Source organism: Ylistrum balloti, unplaced genomic scaffold, assembly GCF_031769215.1.
Source record: "Ylistrum balloti isolate Yb309-2 unplaced genomic scaffold, AGI_CSIRO_Ybal_v1 Utg369978, whole genome shotgun sequence".
Classification (NCBI taxonomy): Eukaryota; Metazoa; Mollusca; class Bivalvia; order Pectinida; family Pectinidae; genus Ylistrum; species Ylistrum balloti.
Window position 1 is genome coordinate 669,852 of NW_026782067.1, and position 25,610 is coordinate 695,461.

At 36.2% G+C, this 25,610-nt stretch overlaps 1 protein-coding gene across 3 annotated transcripts in view; it reads right to left on the reverse strand.

Moving 5' to 3' along the window:
• Positions 1-25,610, reverse strand: part of LOC132547782 (regulator of G-protein signaling 7-like) — a 71,014-nt gene that overhangs the window by 23,030 nt on the left and 22,374 nt on the right. For all 3 annotated transcript variants that reach the window (XM_060211582.1, XM_060211583.1, XM_060211584.1), the window contains 3 exons: positions 11,815-11,911; positions 5,582-5,632; positions 2,096-2,202 (listed from right to left, as the gene is read on the reverse strand). In XM_060211582.1, the coding sequence (XP_060067565.1) occupies positions 2,096-2,202; positions 5,582-5,632; positions 11,815-11,911 (255 nt within the window). The remainder of the gene's footprint in view (positions 1-2,095; positions 2,203-5,581; positions 5,633-11,814; positions 11,912-25,610) is intronic.

Here is a 25,610-nt window from a genome sequence, read left to right on the forward strand (position 1 = left end):
TGGATGCAGCACAATAGTTATAGGTCATCTTGACCTTCAGATCAATGACCTAAAAATATATTGATCACTTATAGCAATATAGCTTCATTGAAAGCATTTTCAAATATGTGAAGAAAGCAATTTTTTATTCAACACAGGAAAGCATATTTTTTAATGCTTAAGATTATAAATTCTGATGAAGTGACCATACAAACAGTGGCTGTCAAAATGGCAATACTAAATTCACTATGATGATTGTGGAGAATAAGAGATGATGCAACTTAAATGTGCCTATAGAATATGGTGCCAAGCTACTGATCCTACAATTTCCTGCTGCAGAAAGCTTTCAGTTATCACCGTAACTTTGAAACCATAAAAAAAAATAATGAAATAACTTTCCTTGACTATAAAAATATCCATATTTCACAGCTATCTACAATATCCTGTACATCAGACATCAATTATCTTAATAAAACTGATGTCTGAACCACCAAGCACCTGACATGTACCTTCTAGGTCCATCTGTACTCCAGTATCTAAACACACTAGGACACCACCCATCTAGGCCCATCTGTACACATGTATCCAACACACTAGACACCGCCCATCTAGGCCCATCTGTACACATGTATCCCACACACTAGACACCACCCATCTAGGTCCATCTGTACTCCAGTATCTAAACACACTAGGACACCACCCATCTAGGTCCATCTGTACACATGTATATAAACACACTAGACACCAACCAACTAGGCCCATCTGTACTCAAATATCTAAACACACTAGACACCACTCATTTAGGTCCATCTGTACTCCAGTATCTAAACACACTAGGACACCACCCATCTAGGCCCATCTGTACACATGTATATAAACACACTAGACACCAACCAACTAGGCCCATCTGTACTCAAATATCTAAACACACTAGACACCACTCATTTAGGTCCATCTGTACTCCAGTATCTAAACACACTAGGACACCACCCATCTAGGCCCATCTGTACACATGTATATAAAAACACAAGACACCAACAAACTAGGCCCATATGTACACAAATATCTAAACACACTAGACACCACTCATTTAGGTCCATCTGTACTCCAGTATCTAAACACACTAGGACACCACCCATCTAGGCCCATCTGTACACATGTATCCCACACACTAGACACCACCCATCTAGGTCCATCTGTACACATGTATCTAAACACACTAGACACCACCCATCTAGGCCCATCTGTACACATGTATCCCACACACTAGACACCACCCATCTAGGTCCATCTGTACTCAAGTATCTAAACACACTAGACACCACCCATCTAGGCCCATCTGTACACATGTATCCCACACACTAGACACCACTCATTTAGGTCCATCTGTACACATGTATCCCACACACTAGACACCACCCATCTAGGTCCATCTGTACACATGTATCCCACACACTAGACACCACCCATCTAGGTCCATCTGTACACATGTATCTAAACACACTAGACACCAACCATCTAGGTCCATCCACACACACATGTATCCACACACACTACACCAATCATGTTGGTCCAGTGATAAATGTCTCCTTACACACCAGACACATACATCCACACATATCAGACATCAATATTCAACACACATTCAACACTTATGGTCTTTGTCCTATGATACATATGTATCGCAGACTGTAGCTAATAAAGACAGACATCATCCCCTACACCAAATTAGGCACTTATACAATTAGAGGGTAGATTGAGCGAAATAATTACTGAGGTAATGGGATTACAGTCCTGGAGATCCTGACCATACAATCCAATGACAGGATGCTTTGATTACATCTCTGGCAAACTTGATCACAAACTTGTCCAATGTTTTTCTTGTGAAGCCCTCATCAGGGCTATCCCCACATATAACATCACACTATTCTTTTTCTACAAACCTCCAGGAGATTAAAGAAGTCCTAATTTGATTGTTACCCTGATTTCAACAATATCTACACCCGACTTGACTTAACTGTCTAGAAAGGAGTGTGAAACTTATTAGAGGAATCCCAGAACTATTGACTTATGACCTGAAATATATACAGTAGGAATTCAACATTAATTTTCAAACCTGAAATCTGTAGTATGTGTTGTCATTTTTGACTATCAATTCATGGTCGTCTATGGGGAAGAAGTAACCGTGGGAAGCCATCAGTGTCGCCAAGTGTGTCGCCTCAGCTGAAACACAAGAGACCTCTTTATTTTAAAAAATCACTTTTTCATTCAGACACACCCTGATAGTACAAATATAAATGTTCCGTTATTGTATTAGATACCTCTGTATAAAGACAAATGTGATAAGTAGACATATGTGTCAGTATGTTGACCTATTCACATGACCTTGGACCAGTTACAGCACAGTAACACTGTAAAGACTAGATATATATGTCAGTATGTTGACCTGTTCACATGACCTTGGACCAGTTACAGCAGTCTCATTGTGAAGACTAGATATATGTGACAGTATGTTGACCTATTCACATGACCTTGGACCAGTTACAGCACAGTAACACTGTGAAGACCCTGTAAGATGTGTCCATGTGTTGGTGGCTATAGCATGGTAAAGCAATGATTCGCTGAAAATCAATGTGCCAACCTAGCTCAGGCTCATATTGAGGTGCCCTGTACACTCTGCATATGCATGAAAGATATAACGCTTGGTGTGTCGAAATGACAGCTCTCTTAAATGTTATACAACAGGAAGAAATCTTTATGGTTCTATCGAGTATATTTTCTAGTTGTGTAGGCTGTGTTATAATTCTTCTTTTTTTGACAGTACAGTTTTAAATACACTTGACAGTTTATAGACAGTAAAATAACATTAATTAATACATATTGTACAACATGATTACAAATTTCATACAAATTTAAATGTAAAAACATTTGATAATTGTTGTCTTAAATGAACAAAATGTTTACATACATCAAATGGTTGTACCATTTATAGAACTATGAAAGTCAGAGCCATATTGTGCCGTTGGATTCCACCGAGCCTAATTAACAGATGGCTTTTTTATTTTTTTATGGTTCATAGGTAATTCCATACTGTCATTAAAAAACTACCCTATGATAAAACCAAAATATAAAAACCTGGAAATATAGTTTTTGTATTGGCACTTGACTGCTTACAGATAGCATCTCCAGTAAATATGAAATCTATCAGAAAATGACAAGGCAGCCCTTCATGGAATTTGGTGTTTTCCGGCTTGTGTTTTATGTACAGGCAGTAGTAATATGTTCAAGTCATACCAGACAAAAATCCATATTGTGGAGGAGGCACAACCATCATTCTGCTACCTCATTTATTTATTCCTGGTTTCTTAAACAAAACATTCTTGAGGTTTTTGCAATTGCTTTGTTCTGTTTGTCTGTTTACTTTTGGAATCTCATTTTCAATTATTTTATGGCATCATACGTCTAAAATTATAGTATTTTACATTAGAATTTAGATAAATGAGCTCAAGTTGTTAAAGACAAGATTTTTTTCATCCTCTACAATCTGGTTGAGAACAGATTCAGCAGCATCTAGATCTATTGTAGTACCTATAATATGATAAAAGTGCTAGCAGCATATATCCCAGTCACGTTACTAAAACCAATGGCAATCTATTGGAAAACAATCAAACATCACATGATGTAATCTTCTATATATGCAAAAAGGTATATATAGATATAATCAATACACAAGGTCATCCCAAGTATAAATCTATCCTCAATAACAAACTTGACAAATTAATTATCTTGACCTTGACACAGTGTTTACTGTTGCTATGGACTTACTTCCCCTTGCCAGAGACAAAATTCCTTATTTACTTAAAACATTTTTCTACACAATTTGCACTTGATGAGGATGAGCACAATTGCAGACACTTTGTGGGAGTAGCTATTTGAATATAAGCTCTGCCAAACTTCACTTTCTAGACACACTGGCTTGGATCCTATCAGTTCAGTGTATTCCTTGATTATAACACTACAGAAACTCATCCCAGTCTGATCCCTTCAAATTTCTAAAGCTCTTTCGTTCCCACATCATTGGTGCCATTTTAACAAGCTCAAGTGACTTGTATTGACATACGATAGGAGCTGTTGTCCTGTCACAGTCATTACTCAGTGTTAAGATGTAAGACGCCAGGTCATTTAGCCTATCAAATAGCGATATCTGAAGGGTTGGACATGTCTGCGCACATGATTGGAATTTTATTTGCAAATCAGTTTACAATTCCAAATAAGGTAAGTAAAGATACATCATTTTTCATTCCGTCATCAATTATAAATTGATGTTTCCCAACTTGACAAGTTAATGACAAAATTTAAGCTGTGGCTCCTACAATTTTTATTTGTTTTCTGGTCAAAATGACTTTGTAATATAGATTCATGAACTTATTAGCATGATGCAACCAGGAATGACAAGGAATTTTTGTATCAACTGGTTTATACTGAGCCTTGGTTCATTTGATATGACTTTTTAATTGGTAACAACAGTAAATTAGGCACTACCTGAAGTTTTTAACAGTAAACATGTGACCTTTATTTTGGTCAACATACGTCACACATTGCCTGAACTTTTAATTTACTTGGTGTGAATCAGATTGTAACAGTAAACATCTGACCTTGATATTTGAGTTATATTTAAGTTTTAACTCTTTTGAGGTTGGGATGTATTATACATAATTGGAAGAAAATCAATTTTGAATTCTGTAATAAACTTTTTCTGGATCTGTTTTAAATAATGAATGATATCAATAAACTCCTGCAGTGGGATCAAAACTTGAAAATTCAGGACGAAAATAAATGTCAGTCTTGAAATGGGAAATCATTAATGTTGTAACTTCAGCAAAAATTATTAAAATCCTCTTGTGCTGTAATTACACTGAATCAAGGTCAGACCCAAGGGAATATGCAGTTCATAAAATAACAAAGTTGCATCAATGGATTTTAACACTTGTATCAAAACTTTATTACTGACATTATCACGATTAGTCAAACACAAACATTATTGTGGACTTCAAAATGTGTTTGGACTGTAATAACATTGGATCCTAGAGGGATGTTAAGTATGTAAAACACAAACATTCTAGTTATAGTAACATTTCAACCAATGCCTACAAGAACACCTACTCAAATGTCAGTGCATTAAATCCTACGTAGTTAAAAATAAAAGTGACAGATTTGAAAAGGAATGTGTTATCTTAATCCTCAGTTTTTCTTTTCTGTTTCTTAATGTTCACAGAACAAGGTTCTGCCATATCAAGTAGTATGTGTCAAAGTTTTGATCGTTAATCTGCCAGTTAAATAGAGGTACGAGTTAACACCCAAAGCATTGGCAGGTAACAGCTGCAGCAGCCATGAAATAGCACTGTCACATTTAGGCAGTCCAAAGTACACATCATTACACAAATTGAACTATTTCTGTGCAGATGTGTAAGGTATTTTTGCGCCCGCCTTTATACCAACGCCTTATTCTTGGCAGCATTTATGCAGAAAACAGACAGTAAATTGTGAGTGTGTAAAGATGATAGCCTTAAGTCTGGAAATCATTTCCCTCCTGAGGCCTTACCTTGATCCTCCACGTCCACATTCTTCATAATCCAGGCTATCAGATCCACACCTAAGGGAAAAAAAGAAACGAAATGACCATAAAACTGTGTGAGCAGTTAAACACTCTTTTGGAACATGTCAGTTGTAGTAACCGACATTATAATGAGACAGAAGACCCGGTACTATAGGAGTACTTAAATCAGGAATCATAAAACTTCCTCCTTCCTTAACTGGAAAACAAAAAGGAATCTACATCAGATTTACTGTAGAGAAGCAGAGAAGCTACTCATTGGGAGCATTTTTACTGTCTGTCATCTCTTGTCAGATTAGGTTTGCATTAGATCTTCAATACTACTTTAGAAAATTAATTAAAATTTTGGGCCAAAATGGTTAACTGAATGGCTAGGCAGAAGTAACATCCCTTCCACTCCTTAAGCCTTGACATATTGAATGTTCATTAGCATAGACATATTGAATGTTCATTAGCCTAGACATAGTGAATGGTCATTGAGTTAAAGACAAGTTTATTCAACAACAGATCCAGTATACATATATATTTGTCCAGTTCATCCCTGTCTCCTTTACAAGTCATTGGTTTATTTGTGAATCCACCCCATATGCAAAACATATAACATATAAGGAATATGACTGTCCTCTATAGCCTCAATAAAGAACAGTTCCATGTTTCCATCTCATCTATAGCCTCATTACAGAACTGATATTACTCTCTCATCTATAGCCTTATTACAGAACAGATACTACTATCTCATCTACAGTCTCATTATAGAACAGATACTACTATCTCATCTACATTCTCATTATAGAACAGATACTACTATCTCATCTACAGTCTCATTATAGAACTGATACTACTATCTCATCTACAGTCACATTATAGAACAGATACTACTATCTCATCTACAGTCACATTATAGAACAGATACTACTATCTCATCTACAGTCACATTATAGAACAGATACTACTATCTCATCTGCAGTCTCATTATAGAACAGATACTACTATCTCATCTACAGTCACATTATAGAACAGATACTACTATCTCATCTACAGTCTCATTATAGAACAGATACTACTATCTCATCTATAGCCTCATTATAGAACAGATACTACTATCTCATCTCCAGTCTCATTATAGAACAGATACTATCTCATCTACAGTCTCATTATAGAACAAATACTATTATCTCATCTATAGCCTCATTATAGAACAGATACTACTATCTCATCTATAGCCTCATTATAGAACAGATACTACTATCTCATCTCCAGTCTCATTAAAGAACAGTTCCATGCTCCTTCCTCTAGAGCCTCATTAAAGAACAGTTTCATGCTCCAACCTCCTCTTTACCCTCTTTAGCTAACAGATAAATGCTCTTGTCCCTCTATACCCTCATTACAGGACATATATATGCTTCTGCCTCTTCCACATCCTCACTTCAGATACGATACAAGCCCCTATCCTTTTCTTTACCCTCACTCAACTATGTACTATTTCTATTACATAATGATGTACCTTCCTCAGGATGTTGGCTCCAACAATCACTAAGGATGACACACTTCACATGCAAGTGTTTCATTTCAGTCTATATTGATAAGTGTACATGTGAATTTCTGTTCAGATTATTGTCTGCACTCCTTAGCTGACCATTATGTCTAAGATACTGATCGTTACACGTCTCAGTAAAGAACACTGACCACTTAACGTACGTAAATGTACTGATCATTATGTCAGCAGACTACGAAGGACCAATAATCACATGAACAGATTCCTATTAAGGCTATAATAGAGAGTATGCAGCTGGAGCTAGATGATATTAATAGCTGTTGAGCCAATCTTGGTTCAACATTAACAGCCCAATTATGACTAGTGTCCTGAACAAGGACACACTTCTTACCATATTGATTCCCATCAGAGCCGATATTGCATGTTCAGAACCACCAACAAGTTTTACAATGAACCCTTTTTCCCATACAATTTTACCATGAACCTATTTCTCATATACTAAACATCTCTAACAGAACAGGACATTCGAATTTTGGACTCGTAGCAGTTTTACAATGAACCTATTTCTCATATACTACACATCTCTAACAAAACAGGTCACCTGAATGTTGGACTCATAGCAGTTTTACAATGAACCTATTTCCCATACAACTGCATGTTCAGAACCACCAGCAAGTTTTAATATGAACCTATTTCCCACACAATTGCATGTTCAGAACCACCAACAAGTTTAACAATGAATCCTTTTTCCAGTACAGTTTTACCATGAACCTATTTCTCATATACTACATATCTCTAACAAGACAGGTCACCTGATTGTTTGACTCATAGCAGTTTGTAAATCTTTGTACATCAAACAAATTCTCAAACTGGTACACTCTACAGTCTCAAGGATATAACAGCATTTTTCAGAATTTCATCTAAAACATGTCAAAATTGCTGACATGGCAATCATGTAATAATGATGCTGATTGTACAGAAAATTGTTAGAAAACACTGCCAAGACTATCAATGTTTATTTTCTTGAATGTCACAATATCCAGGAATAAGGGATGTCACTGATAGACTTTAATCACATTTCTCTTCCTCAAGTTCCATATAACCAGGTGAGAGAGACATGTGTTGTTCGGGAAGATGTAAACGTTTGTCAGTTGTATTACTGCGAAGCATCTGTGTTTATGCAGTGTTGTATGCAGTACCCTGCGGTGGGAATAGTATTAAATGCTGCCTTCCTGTGCTAATGTAAACACAGCCAGGTGTTTTCTGGCCATCTTCTACAACATGTCTATCTGCCTAACAGATGATCCTAAACCTGACAAGGAAGCAAACCCAAGGTCATTCAAGGTCAACAAAATTAGAGTACAACAAAGATGCATGACATATCTATCTGTTATAGAAATTGTTGTACATCCTTTACTTGTCAGCCAATGTCTCTGTTATATCTCTATCCTGACTAATCTACAGGCATGTTTAAAGCATCGCTATGGCAAGGCTATGTCATGAATGACAACATCAATGCAATCACAAATAATTTGATTGACAATATGATAGTATATTGGGAGAAAAACCTCAGAAATAGCAACCCCTCTTGGATTTTATGTATACATTAAATGACGGTATATATTGTCAGTTTACACACGTTATTCTAACTATCAGTAAAGAAGATAATGGCTTGTGATCAGCAAGACAGAAAACAACAAAGACTTGGGATAAGTGAGAAGGCAGAAATTGACCTGTGACACAGGAAAGAAAGGAAAAAAGTTTGAGGGAACAAGGAAGAATATAACAGAGTCAACGAAAACAACAGAGATGATACATAAACAAAAAAGTGACAAGGAGAAAGGTAAGGATATAGGGAAGAAAGGAATCAGAGAGACAAATAAAAATGGGCAGGAAGGAAAAGAAAACAGAAAGATGATAAGAAGAAGAAAAGAGAAAAAACAAATGATACAAGGAAAAAACAGTGGCAGACAGTCAAGAATGGAAAAAATTTGACAAAGGAAACAGAGAAGCATGGAAAAGAGACGAAGAAAGTTAGACAAAGGGGAAATAATGCAAAGAAAAGGAATAGAGGAAACATGGAAGAAATAAAATTAATGAACTAGCATAATATGAAGGGAAGGAGAAAAAACCAAGGAGACAAGGATCGAGTATGAAGAGACAAGCCAACAGCTTGAAAATGGAAAACATAAAAAGAGGCAAAACATGGCCACTGAGATGGGGAAGAAACAAGAGGCAGATCTAGAGCTGGAAACAATCAGATCAGAAACAAGGAGACAAGTATTTTTATAGCTATGATAGGAATGCAGTGTATCAAATATACATATAGGTACATAATCATATAACTAGACCTAAAACAAGCCAGTTTCATCTCACATCAGTTTGGCTCTTCTTAATAATTACATAAAGAAACTGCTATCCAATGGTTTTTAACCTGCTTTTATTGGCATAGGGGTACATGCAATTGGCAAAGTTTGAAAGTTAATGTTTACGCTAATCAAATTATGTAACAAAGCTGCCTTCAGTTTGGAACAAATTGTGCCAATTCCAGCTATACATCAACAGTCAGATGACCTTTATATAAATACTGCCCTTATTCTACCCATACATTGCCTAGTGTGATGAAAGATCTGACATTATATAACCATTGTAACACACAGTCATTTGAAACAGTCAAAAGATCTGTATCAGGTCCCTTATTTTGGTGACTTCTTTCATAAGTCAATAGTTTAGTAGCAGTGTTAGAAATTAAAATATCACATTCAATACAAAAGTATGAAATCATTCCTAAGTATTCCTGTTTTCTGGGTGCGCTCAATAACAGGCTTATTGTCAAGCAGACATTATAAGATCATTGTAAAGGATAATGTGCAATTCCACAGAGTTGTGTATTAAAACAGAAAATGGCATTTAGCTAATGTGATATTTTACCAGGCTGTTACCATCAACTGAATGCTACTTTAAACCAGCAAGATGAAAAAAGACACTGCTGACATCTCTAAATGTCAAAACTCTGTTGCATAGTGTCAACATATCAGTACTAGAATTCAGTTGGTATTCAACATGGAATAAATTTCACTCATATAATGTAAAAAAGAAAACAAGAGGCCAATAAGGCATGTATCGCTCACCTGCTTAAGTTTGCTGAAAACGATTAATTCTAGCTAAAGGAAAAGTATTTAAAACAGTTGTATCTATTTCCCTATAAAAGGCTCACCCCTCCTTCCAAAGGGGCTTAGATATGTTGTTTGTACAAAACTAAGTTCTCTTCAGCAAAGATGTCTTTAATTACTCTTTATTTCCACTATGTGGCCCTCCAGCCAGAACCCATTGTTGATACAAAATTGATCCATTCACCCAGGATGTTTCAAACAGAATCAGAAGAAAATCCAGATATTCCTACATAAGAAGAATGATTTTAAATAATTTTTCCTTTTTCCCCTATGAGGCCCCATCCTTCCCAACCTAGGGGGCTGAGATCTATTGTTTTATGTAAACTAATATCCTTTCACCCAAGCATGCTTCAGACTAAATTTGGGAAATATCCTAGAAATCCTCAAGAACAAAATACACTTTGAAGAAATTGATAGATTTTCCCCAGTGGGCTCTATCCCTCCTTCCTCATGAGGCTTAGATCTACTGTTTATACAAAACTGATTTCATCCAAGCATGCTTCAAACCAAATTTAGACAATATCCTGCAATTTCTCAAGAACAAGACAAATTTTAAATAATTTGTAGATTTTCCCAACTGGGCCTACTCCTAAAGCCCTGGGGTGCCCAGACCCATTGTTTATATAAAATGTTTTCCCATCCCCTCAAGGATGCTTCAGACCAAATTTGGTTAAAATCTGCTCAGTTGTTCATAACTAGTTTGGATTTATAGGAGAAGTTGACAGACAACTGACACTACAGTATTCCTATAGCTTACTCAGCCTTTTGGCCTAGGTGAGCTAAAAAAATATTTACTATGCAGTAACATTGTAAAGTAGATCTTGTTTTTTTTAAATTAACCAGAGACATGCTACATGTGTGGGTAAGTGTGAATTGTCTCGGACTGGTAAAACGATCTGCCAAATCTCTGATTCATCCCCAGAGGTCTAATCTACCAACACTGATCAGAATGAGAGGCAAGCTACAAAGAAAGTCATGTTCTGAAAGGAATTTCGTGTACAGCATTCCAGTTGCAAGATTTGAGACTTCAAACATAGATAATTTGATACAACCTCTGCATCATGGCAAAAATATTAATAAAAACTATTAAAGTATCCCCAACACGAACCCATCAGTTGTGCTGAAACATTTGATACAGAGGGGAATATAATAATATATATGTTTAACATTTGCAGCAGTTGTTGTACTATTACATTATATGTAGATACTCTGAAAACTCATTAGTCCAGAAAAAACTCCACAGTTTACTCAGCTATTTTAAACAAGGATTTTCCCAATTAGTGAGATAGCATTTTTCAATTGATCAAAAATCAATAAAAAAGCAGGTTTCTGGTACTTTTCAGGTTTAGAACTGCATAATGGTACCTATCTTTATTTCTATTCTCGGATCAATAACAATAATCATTTTATCTACCTCTACAAGGGAATGTTTTCTTCAATATCAAAATCTCATATATCCAGTAATAACTTATGTTTTTAGAAAAAAAAAAGACTATATGAAAACAGTGGAATATTATCCTCCAACCAACACTAGGTAACAACATTAGGCTTACCTGTGAACACACTTGGTACTTTGGACATGAAGCTTTTGACTGTCCGGACGGGTACACCTGTGCTTTCATCCTGCATCCGGTCAACAATGGACTCCATCTGTAAAATAAAAGAGTGAAAAAATAATAAAACATATCAGAAATACTTGTGACACCACCAGAAAAAGTATGGACACAGTACCATATATGGCATGCCAATAAATTTCCAGCTGAAATGTAGAAATTTGCATCAGGTAAAATATAAAAAGTATTAGTACAGAACTGATAAATACCCAAGTGAGGGTTGACATCACTGAGACATGAGAGGACATATGATACCAGACCAGGGTTTCTGGCCAGGGGATAATGTAGCCATCTCAGGCACCGATTCCAGTACATTTCTCTTCCCTTTTTGAGATATTTTGACACCTTCATTGACTAAACAATAAGATAATACTAGAAAATTAACAACTTGCATTTTTATATACAGAAATGAAATTAAAACAACTAAAATAAAAAAAAAATTAATGAAAGAAATTCCAATATTAATAACACTGCAATGTCAAATTAGCAAAACAATGAAAGAAATCCAGTGTTAATAACATTGCAATTATATTAATTCAGAGAATCATTCCCATCAACAAACATCATCAACACAGGACCCCAATCTGCACTTTGTAGATTAAACAGCTCTCACTGAAGGAAATAAGGCCATGTTACATTGTATTTCATAGGTCATCATAGAAAGTTCAAGAGTTCATGTTTTGACTACAGAAGCACCTCATCAATCAGCTGACATTTGAATTTAGTTTATTTGGAAAGTTTATACAGTGACCCACATCAGATGTGACTTGCAGGTAAATCAGGTACAATACCATAAATATTTCATTCTGATCCTCCCAACAGAATACATTATTTGCATTTTTACTAAAATGAAAACTGAGTTTGCCTAACAATTTTTTCAATATCCTTTAAAATTGGACTATGTATGTGCAGTGTCTTCAAAAGCAATTATGTTATACATTGGCCTATAAGCCAATTGATGGTCTAGTAGCTGTGAAGTACATTGGCCTATAAGCCTGTGAGTGGCCTGGCAGATGTAGAGAACATAGGCCTATAAGCCTGCTGGTGGTCTAGTAGCTGTGAAGTACATCGGCCTATAAGCCTGTTGGTGAACTTGTAGCTGTGAAGTACATTGGCCTATAAGCCTGCTGGTGGTCTAGTAGCTGTGAAGTACATTTGCATATAAGCCTGTGGGTGGTCTGGCAGATGTAGAGAACATTGGCCTATAAGCCTGTTGGTGGTCTATTAGCTGTGAAGTACATCGGCCTATAAGCCTGCTGGTGGTCTAGAAGCTGTGAAGTACATTGGCCTGTAAGCCTGTTGGTGGTCTAGTAGCTGTGAAGTACATTGGCCTGTAAGCCTGTTGGTGGTCTAGTAGCTGTGAAGTACATCGGCCTATAAGCCTGTTGGTGGTCTAGTAGCTGTGAAGTACATTGGCCTGTAAGCCTGTTGGTGGTCTAGTAGCTGTGAAGTACATTGGCCTGTAAGCCTGTTGGTGGTCTAGTAGCTGTGAAGTACATTGGCCTGTAAGCCTGTTGGTGGTCTAGTAGCTGTGAAGTACATTGGCCTATAAGCCTGTGGGTGGTCTGGCAGATGTAGAATCATTGGCCTATAAGCCTGTTGGTGATCTTGTAGCTGTGAAGCACATTGGCCTATAAGCCTGTTGGTGGTCTAGTAGCTGTGAAGTACATTGGCCTATAAGCCTGTTGGTGGTCTAGTAGCTGTGAAGTACATTGGTCTATAAGCCTGTGGGTGGTCTGGCAGATGTAGAATCATTGGCCTATAAGCCTGTTGGTGATCTTGTAGCTGTGAAGCACATTGGCCTATAAGCCTGTTGGTGGTCTAGTAGCTGTGAAGTACATTGGCCTATAAGCCTGTTGGTGGTCTAGTAGCTGTGAAGTACATTGGCCTGTATGTTGGTGGTCTAGTAGCTGTGAAGTACATTGGCCTGTAAGCCTGTTGGTGGTCTAGTAGCTGTGAAGTACATTGGCCTGTAAGCCTGTTGGTGGTCTAGTAGCTGTGAAGTACATTGGCCTATAAGCCTGTGGGTGGTCTGGCAGATGTATAATCATTGGCCTATAAGCCTGTTGGTGATCTTGTAGCTGTGAAGCACATTGGCCTATAAGCCTGTTGGTGGTCTAGTAGCTATGAAGTACATTGGCCTATAAGCCTGTTGGTGGTCTAGTAGCTGTGAAGTACATTGGCCTGTAAGCCTGTTGGTGGTCTAGTAGCTGTGAAGTACATTGGCCTGTATGTTGGTGGTCTAGTAGCTGTGAAGTACATTAGCCTATAAGCCTGTTGGTGGTCTTGTAGCTGTGAAGTACATTGGCCTATAAGCCTGTTGGTGGTCTAGTTGCAATGTTGTGAATCATTTGTACTTGTTATTAGCAATGACATTCATCTCATTACATCTCCATACCAATACAAGTTTATGGCCGATAAGAGTACTTTAATTCAAGCCCACATTAATTTATCAATTTCCTCCCAATTTTCACACCATCTCTATATACGGGTTCGCTGCTGATGTGAAACGTACTTTGAGCCATTGCCTGAAACAGTTCATGGTAGTTATTGAATTACCAAGCTCAACAGAACAACATTCAACTGAAGAGCCATAACTGCGGACTGTGGTTACAAGGACAAACATCAAAAATACCTCAATTGAAGTGGAAGTTTATTCCCTTTCTTTTCCCTTTCTTCATTAAACTACTATCTATGACAAAATTGTAAGAAATAAAAGTAGATAATTCAAAAACTTGTATCTCTATCACTAACATATTTCTTAATTCTGGCAACTTGAATTTCTCATACATCTGGAAGTTATAACTTTTGCTTTACTCTGGAATCTAGCTACATCAAAGGGTTCAAGGATATTCTCATAACTTTCACACACAGAAATTCCATTATGGAGTATACATAATCAAATTAAGGACAGATTAATTAAGCATCTGTAGGAGTTATGGGGTAATACACTGAATAAAGGGAGACAACCTGTGGGGAACCTTTTTAGATTTAGTTTAAGATTATGATATTGATAGACAGGTTTACAAAAATGTTTTGAACAAGACAGCTTTGATAGTTTTGGCAAGATCACCAAACTCAACCTTTAGTTTGTTGCCTTGCTTTCAAATTTATATTACATGGGTGAGCAAGTAGTGACAAATTGCAAAACACCTCTTTTCAAAATATCTGCCATGAAATCAATGACACAATTAGGCATTTCACCCCTCTACAACAATTGGTTGGCTCCCATGTTGACAATTTAAAAGCAGAGCTAAAGGAAAGTATGGATCAATCAATATCACACATGTGTTATTCATGGCTTCCCACGCCCAGGTCTTGTGACAAAAATGGGAGCTTTCCTCACCCAGAATTTTTAATAAGGCAACAGAGACCTTTCCTCTCAATCTTCACAAAGAAACTGGGAAAAACATTTCACCCATACATTGTAATGGTGGAACAGTAAACATATAACACCAAGAAATTATTGTAGACAAACAGGGGGGCTTTTCACACCCAGAGATTGTCAGGGGGAGAAAGGAACTATCTTCCCACAATAAGGGTTTGAAGAAGGGGGAAGTTTAACATTTTATTAGGAAACATTATTAACTGAGCTTTTTTTCACACAGATAGATTGCATTAGGGGAGCAGAGATTTTCATTGCACTGGAAAATGGCTTCCAATTGAAAACCAGCCACTGATACTGGGGGAGTAGCATAGTTTCCTTTTATAATGGAGATACTTTAAATGGGTTACCAATTCCTAGAAATGATGGGTAAAATAGGAAAACAAGAAAGATTAATGTTGGTAGCTTTTCCAACCAGTAGCAGCGGTAAATGCAGTGCAAAGATTCAGTCAACCTACCAACACTAAGAAATGGCGTGAATAAAGTGGCCGACTGCAAAGAGCACTGGATGTGTACAGATCAATAGAAACTGGAATATGTGGAAGGACGAGAATACATGAGTAGTAGGTTAGGAAGGAGGGTATTATTGTTAGGAGAGGTGGGAGGGGGGGGGGGGTTACTAAAGCCAACTGGAAAAAGCAAAGGGAGTGAACTCTGGTCTCTGGAAATGAGGGAGCAAGGAAGAAGTTGCTAAAGTTGGAAGAAGGCATTTTGATGTAGGGCTTTTTACAGTGGTTTTAATGGTCATGGAGACAATGGGGGTACATTATTGGTTGGGAGGTGGGGGAGGGGGTCATAATGACAAGATATCTGAATGGTTGTAATAGAGATTGTATTTAAGACTGGTAGAATGGTGGAAATGGAGCAGTATGAGGAATGGGACAAGAGTACATGGTTTAGATGTTTGCTAGATACCAAGGTTACCAAATGGGTCAAACAGGTGAAAACAACAGCCATTGAAAGTGATGGAGATTCTGCAGGAAAGTCACAACACCGTGTAGACAATGGTTCTGGAAAGGCAGTCAGTATGGAATTATTTTCTGATGTATTAAACACACATTCAATTCTCTAAAGTGATGAATTTTGATCAATCACAAAACAAGTTTAGTGTAGATGATCTATTTCATAAGAATTATACTGCTCAATTCAATTCAATCTACATGTTATTGAACTTTCCAAGATAGATGTGCACTCAATATTAATTATTCATATTTTGAAACATGAGCCAATCAATTCTCCCAATTAACTGGATCAATTTACCACAGACAAATTTACTGCATGAGAAAAATTGATGATCGTGTTGGTTATTTAATTTACATCAAACAAAGAAAGCTCCACAGGGTACTATCATATAGCGTGTCATCAAAAAGACAAATAGTCCCCCCTGGGAAATACACAGATGGTATTGAACAGAAAGTGATAAACATCAGATTCAGACTTTTCAATGATTTTCTTTCTTTTGCTTACATTTCTCCACATATACTCTCTTGTAATCTGTTGACAGAAATCAGAAGCATATAACCTAATATGTTGCCATTTAGCATGTTCTCCTGCGGGGCTTTTAAATGTCAAAGTTATCTACTTACTAAATACAGACTGTCATTACAAGACATTTTAATACAAAACAAACATAGAATGTCAGAGGTAACACCACTGGCAAAATGGGTAAACCTAGTGCAGATTCTGAAATCAAGTCAACTGAGTACACAGACAGAAACCAAGTCAACCAAGTACACAGATAGAATTCAAGTCAACCAAGTACACAGACAGAAACCAAGTCAACAGAGAACACAGACAGAAACCAAGTCAACCAAGTACACAGATAGAATTCAAGTCAACCAAGTACACAGACAGAAACCAAGTCAACCAAGTACACAGACAGAAACCAAGTCAACCAAGTACACAGACAGAAACCAAGTCAACCAAGTACACAGATAGAATTCAAGTCAACATCGTACACAGACAGAAACCAAGTCAACCAAGTACACAGACAGAAACCAAGTCAACCAAGTACACAGATAGAATTCAAGTCAACATCGTACACAGACAGAAACCAAGTCAACCAAGTACACAGACAGAAACCAAGTCAACCAAGTACACAGACAGAAACCAAGTCTGAACATCCTACTGAAACAAAACCTGTAATCTAGAACACCTGATTGAAAGACTCTGGAACCAAGGACACCTAAGATATAATAAGATATTGGAACAAGAACATATATGATGCTGATTCTTTGAAATTATAAGAGCATCTGAGTGACTAAGACTGTTAAACCAAGAACAGTGCTGACACAGACATCGAAACCAAGACAACAAAGTTTGTCCAGTAAAACAAGTGAGAACTACAAACTTACTAAATATAAAGATTATAGAACACTAAACAAAAAATCACAAGTCAATGATCTATGATCAATACAATTCATTCCAATGGACCAATTGGGCAAAGACACACAGTGAATTAAACAAGGAAATGTTGAACATTACAAAGAATGATAGATCTAACATCTCGACAGAAATTCTAAAGATTAAACAAAGATTTATTTATATCAGTTAGAAAAGATGCCGATGGAAATCATAACAAATCTCGCCTCTGATCGCTTCTGTCAGTAAACAAAATCTCACTGCTATAAACAGATGAAGGGTTACGTTGATGGATTTAGATTCTTTGACAAAAAGATTTCATTGCTACCACAGGAAACATACAGCAATTTGTGGTATCAGCCATTCTATTGATCAAGACACATTATTTCCTAATGTGGTATGTATGTGAGAAAATGTGAGGTGAGGGAAACATTTCTATGTGGTGGTGTGCAACAACATGTGAGGGGAGAGAATTACACGTATGTGGTATGTATGTGAGAAAATGTGAGGTGAGGGAAACATTTCTATGTGGTGGTGTGCAACAACATGTGAGGGGAGAGAATTACATGTATGTGGTATGTATGTGAGAAAATGTGTTTGTATGTGGTGGTATGTGTCAGTATGAGGCCTGGAAACATTTGTATGTGGTGGTATGTGTCAGTATGAGGCCTGGAAACATTTGTATGTGGTGGTATGTGTCAGTATGAGGCCTGGAAACATTTGTATGTGGTGGTATGTTTCAGTATGAAATGAGGAAATGTTTTATGAGGTGTGTGACAAGATATGTAATGGGTGGGCTATCAGGGTAAATACTTTCCCTTAAAATGATCTGATTATGAGGTTTGAAAAGATTCTGCAATGGACCTTTGATAGTACAGCTCTGCTATAATAAGGTTCTGCAGTGAATCAGTGCTGAGATTGCTGAGAGTAAGATGCTATATATAGCCTGGATCAGCTGATCTGTTGTTGATCAATAGGTCCCGTCCCAACTGTTCTTGCAGTACTATTTGTACAGGTGAGTAATTAATGGTTTGGGGCAATGGTACATCGTTATATTCACATTGATGCTGCCACATCCTTGTATACTATACTTTATCATGATGTTGCAAATACAAACTGAACATCTCAGAGAATTTAAAGATGTAGTCATGCCTAATGTTATCAAGACTGTAATAAATTTTAGTTCTTATAATTTACAATCAACATTGCAGATATATCTGTAACTCCTTTAAAAAATATTCTCACCTGTGAAACTGCTCTTCTTATAAATATACATAAATAAACAATAAATGAATACCTGTAAAACACAAACAAATATATACATTATACGTGTATCTTTGCCTCAACTTCAACCATAATCAGGTCAACAATGAAATGCAAAAATTTTCTATTTTGGAAAATTTGGAGAGGTAATTTTATTGAGATATATCCAAATGTTAAATATCAGAAAAATATCATGGATATGTGTCATGTGTTATTTTTTAATTGATTGTCAAAGATTCTAACTTAAGAAATATGCACTAAGACTTCAAATACAAGTTTAGCACACATTTCACATATGTACCAAGTTTTAATCAGATAAAACTTACATCCTTTTCTCAAAATTTTATCATATTTTCTTATGATCACACATTCTATCTCGCCTACTTTTTTCCCATTCACCATTTAAATGAACTAATTAAAGGAGCGAGTGTATTTATTTTTATTACTCATATCAATGTGTTGCAGTGACTATTAGCCAAAACCCGACCTGTTATCTCAGGCGATAATGAATGCAGCCAGGAGTTACATGATAGTACTGTGTTAGTGGCACAGTGGCACCGTAAAGTGTCATCTTAATGTTCAATGTATCTTTATCATTACAAAAAGTATCATATGAAGCATCAATTCAGCCATAGGTTTCACCTTTTGTTTCCTACATTTGTCTGTGACATACACAATAAACACAGCACTGTCAGGGCATATATGTTCCTTATTTAGCCACAGCATTTCCAAATGCATGTTAGCTTTTTGGCATTAGACATGTATTTTTAGATCAAAAAGGCAATGAACTGGAATTGGTAATTTGGAATGATAAAGGACCATATCTCTTGCAAGGAATAAATATATTCCTTCCTTTCAAAAATTTAAAGTGCAAGAACTATTTTCATTTAGATACTTCAACCAAACAACCTAACCTATCATTTATTAGTCCATCAGCTGATTAAAAAAAAACAAGAAAAAATTTATTAGTTAAAGATATTTGTTAAATAATATATTTTTCTACATTATCATTAAAATCAACTGTAAATCCAACATTATTTCATCATATGTTATTGACAACCCTATCATTATAAAACCACCAATCCTGCCTAAATAAGCCTGTCTGAAAGCCTAACAAATGTGAAGAAATAACAATCGCCTATCACTGGAAAATACGTTGTCAGGATTTATTCTTGAAACATTCATAAGGGGGATAATATTCATACCCTGGGAGTTCACCAATTATCACTCCAGTTACCATGGGCAAAATTTACAGGAAAAACACATTATCCTCCAATAATAGTGATGCAGATTGCCCCCAAATGTACATTTACATAAAAACAGGATTAGAAAGATTGGGGAGTGCAGAAATACCAGAATTAACACCGATTCCTTTTATTCCAATATTGTGCAACGGTACAGATGATGGAAAAAGGACGTCATCAGTGCTGCTAAAACGTCATTGAAACAAACCTTTTACACATGACAGCTACATTGTTTAAGGACGGAGCAGTGATTAGCATTTGCCTATCTCATAACAGCAGTCTACTATGACATGTACCAGAATTATGTGATAAAATCAGTTTGTTCTTTCTCTTGCACACATGTACACTTTTATTGCTCAATACAAACTATCTTGATTATTAACTACCTAGAAAATTATTATTTACGTCATTGTACAAGTATTCCAGACTAAACATCTGTGACATGAACAGCTGTTACAATACTTAACTAAACAGTACTTAGCTGATATTAGGTCAGATTAGCGACACAATTACCTATACATGTAGTTTTCTAGTCATAGCAATAAACCAGTTGTATTTATTTTTCTGCCTTTCTTAATTTAGCAAAAAAACATTGTCTAGACATGTTCTCTTCCATATATGGTTTTATAGGAATAACTAATTAAGAATATATTCATACAATAGTATAAGATAGGATAGGTAATTGGCAAGAGTATTAGAAAGGGCCATAAAAGGTACTTATAGGGTCATTCTAGCCTCAGACGGCTACATGAGAAATCAGTTTTGGTTTGGAAAATTAAATAAAATAGTTTCAATAATGTCCTAAATAACTGTATCTCTTTAATCAGCTGTAAGGTTTAACAAAGAATTTTGCTCAGAGAATTTATCTCTGGTTATTAAACCCTGGGTTTTACTATGTGTTACAGTTATAATCATCATTGTTAATCTCAATCAGGTGACATCATCACTGTTAATCTCAATCAGGTGACATCATCACTGTTAATCTCAATCAGTTGTCATCATCACTGTTAATCTCAATCAGTTGTCATCATCACTGTTAATCTCAATCAGTTGTCATCATCACTGTTAATCTCAATCAGTTGTCATCATCATTGTTAATCTCAATCAGTTGTCATCATCACTGTTAATCTCAATCAGTTGTCATCATCATTGTTAATCTCAATCAGTTGTCATCATCACTGTTAATCTCAATCAGTTGTCATCATCATTGTTAATCTCGATCAGTTGTCATCATCACTGTTAATCTCAATCAGTTGTCATCATCACTGTTAATCTCAATCAGTTGTCATCATCACTGTTAATCTCAATCAGTTGTCATCATCACTGTTAATCTCAATCAGTTGTCATCATCATTGTTAATCTCAATCAGTTGTCATCATCATTGTTAATCTCAATCAGTTGTCATCATCACTGTTAATCTCAATCAGTTGTCATCATCACTGTTAATCTCAATCAGTTGTCATCATCATTGTTAATCTCGATCAGTTGTCATCATCACTGTTAATCTCAATCAGTTGTCATCATCACTGTTAATCTCAATCAGTTGTCATCATCACTGTTAATCTCAATCAGTTGTCATCATCATTGTTAATCTCGATCAGTTGTCATCATCACTGTTAATCTCAATCAGTTGTCATCATCACTGTTAATCTCAATCAGTTGTCATCATCATTGTTAATCTCAATCAGTTGTCATCATCACTGTTAATCTCAATCAGTTGTCATCATCACTGTTAATCTCAATCAGTTGTCATCATCACTGTTAATCTCAATCAGTTGTCATCATCATTGTTAATCTCAATCAGTTGTCATCATCATTGTTAATCTCAATCAGTTGTCATCATCACTGTTAATCTCGATCAGTTGTCATCATCACTGTTAATCTCAATCAGGTGACATCATCACTGTTAATCTGAATCAGTTGTCATCATCACTGTTAATCAGAATCAGGTGATATCATCACATTAATCTCGATCAGGTGTCATCGTTACTTTTAATGTGAAATTGAATTAATTGTCATCTTGTAAATCTAATTAATATATCATATCTTTGCTGTGAATCTTCTACACAATATTTTTGCATTGGAAATATACACAATTGTAAAACTAATGAAAGCTTGTCTGGGATCAGACGTGTGATTGTATAACTCCTAATACCTATAGCTGTTCTAGTAAACATGTCAAATAAGATCAGAAATCAACAGGAAAGGATCAGTCACAATACACCCACTCCCAGTCATCAGCCAAGACTTCTCAATCCAGTGAAAATCAATCCTGTGCGACCTGTCAGTAAAGTACATTTTATAGTTTACCATTTCTTTTGGGCACATGTCAAAAGTAACTGGCACAGTAACTGCACTCTTCTACCTCACCATTGTCATGAAAACACTTTTGCAGATAATCAGTGTTATGGATACACTGTGTAGATAATCAGTGTTATGGATGCACTTTGTAGATAATCAGTGTCAGTGATACACTTTGTAGATAATCAGTGTTATGGATACACTGTGTAGATAATCAGTGTTATGGATACACTGTGTAGATAATCAGTGTTATGGATACACTGTGTAGATAATCAGTGTCATGAAAACACTTTTGCAGATAATCAGTGTTATGGATACACTGTGTAGATAATCAGTGTTATGGATGCACTTTGTAGATAATCAGTGTCAGTGATACACTTTGTAGATAATCAGTGTTATGGATACACTGTGTAGATAATCAGTGTTATGGATACACTGTGTAGATAATCAGTGTTATGGATACACTGTGTAGATAATCAGTGTTATGGATACACTGTGTAGATAATCAGTGTTATGGATACACTTTGTAGATAATCAGTGTTATGGATACACTGTGTAGATAATCAGTGTTATGGATACACTGTGTAGATAATCAGTGTTATGGATACACTGTGTAGATAATCAGTGTTATGGATACACTGTGTAGATAATCAGTGTTATGGATACACTGTGTAGATAATCAGTGTTATGGATACACTGTGTAGATAATCAGTGTTATGGATACACTGTGTAGATAATCAGTGTTATGGATACACTGTGTAGATAATCAGTGTTATGGATACACTGTGTAGATAATCAGTGTTATGGATACACTGTGTAGATAATCAGTGTTATGGATACACTTTGCAGATAATCAGTGTTATGGATACACTTTGTAGATAATCAGTGTTATGGATGCACTGTGTAGATAATCAGTGTTATGGATACACTGTGTAGATAATCAGTGTTATGGAGATAATCAGTGTTATGGATACACTTTGTAGATAATCAGTGTTATGGATACACTGTGTAGATAATCAGTGTTATGGATGCACTGTGTAGATAATCAGTGTTATGGATGCACTGTGTAGATAATCAGTGTTATGGATGCACTGTGTAGATAATCAGTGTTATGGATACACTGTGTAGATAATCAGTGTTATGGATACACTGTGTAGATAATCAGTGTTATGGATACACTTTGTAGATAATCAGTGTTATGGATACACTTTGTAGATAATCAGTGTTATGGATACACTGTGTAGATAATCAGTGTTATGGATACACTTTGTAGATAATCAGTGTTATGAATACACTTTGTAGATAATCAGTGTCAGTGATACACTTTGTAGATAATCAGTGTTATGGATACACTGTGTAGATAATCAGTGTTATGGATACACTGTGTAGATAATCAGTGTTATGGATACACTGTGTAGATAATCAGTGTTATGGATACACTGTGTAGATAATCAGTGTTATGGATACACTGTGTAGATAATCAGTGTTATGGATACACTGTGTAGATAATCAGTGTTATGGATACACTGTGTAGATAATCAGTGTTATGGATACACTGTGTAGATAATCAGTGTTATGGATACACTGTGTAGATAATCAGTGTTATGGATACACTGTGTAGATAATCAGTGTTATGGATACACTTTGTAGATAATCAGTGTTATGGATACACTTTGTAGATAATCAGTGTTATGGATGCACTTTGTAGATAATCAGTGTTATGGATACACTGTGTAGATAATCAGTGTTATGGATACACTGTGTAGATAATCAGTGTTATGGATACACTTTGCAGATAATCAGTGTTATGGATACACTGTGTAGATAATCAGTGTTATGGATACACTGTGTAGATAATCAGTGTTATGGATACACTGTGTAGATAATCAGTGTTATGGATACACCTGGATCAATCATGTATACAATTGTACAGATCAGTACAAATGGTACATTAAGTAGACATTTAGAGCAACCAGTGAAGTAACCATTGAATAAACCATAAGAAAGTTATACCATGTCAGGTCAATTTGGATATTTTCTCCCAATAACAAATGCTAATGTTATGTATTCCTTTGCCAAGAGTGCACAGATCAATCAGACACCAAAATGTAAACAGAATAAAAGTAACAGTCTTAATTCAAATGTGGAATCTTCGAACCTTCAATAGTGAAACTTTTCAGCCACAAATATCAACCCTGATCCAGTACAAAATTACCCTTAACCATAGCGTGTAAAATTACCTATAACCTTAAACCATAACCTTTACCAAGAGCAGCATAATGCATCCTTAAATATTCAAGTTCTCTGTGACTAACTGAAGTATCACATGCAATATGTGGTATTGCACTTCAATCGACTCACTTGACTTCAGTTGACTAATGTACTGCTACTATCAGAGCTATTGCTGTCTTTCCCCCCTTCATGCCATGTAGTCTTTATCCATTTCACTGGCTGCCATCTTCACCCCTCAGTTGGGAGCTGAACTTACTGACAGTCATAATGACCAACAATTGATATGTTATCTTATTGGTCTTTACCCATTGACAGGTAGGTCATCTCATTAGTGGTCATCTTGACCTCTTGGTCGGTAGGTAGATCATCTTATGGGTGATCACCTTGACCCCTTTATTGGTAGTTAATTTCACTGGCAGACATCTTGACCCCTTGGTTGGTAGTTAATCTCACTGGCAGACATCTTGACCCCTTGGTTGGTAGTTAATCTCACTGGCAGACATCTTGACCCCTTGGTTGGTAGTTAATTTTACTGGCAGTCATCTTGACCCCTTGGTTGGTAGTTAATCTCACTGGCAGACATCTTGACCCCTTGGTTGGTAGTTAATCTCACTGGCAGACATCTTGACCCCTTGGTTGGTAGTTAATCTCACTGGCAGACATCTTGACCCCTTGGTTGGTAGTTAATCTCACTGGCAGACATCTTGACCCCTTGGTTGGTAGTTAATCTCATTGGCAGACATCTTGACCCCTTTATTGGTAGTTAATCTCATTGGCAGAAATCTCGGCCAATTGGCTGGTAGTTAATATTGCGGTTGGTGATCTTGACCTCTTTTCTGACTGTTTGTAAGTTTTCCATCTAATGTCCGTTTGACTTTGACCATTTTTTGAGTGATTTACAATTCAAGATACACTATTTTCAACATAGATTTGTGTATTCCTTTGATTAG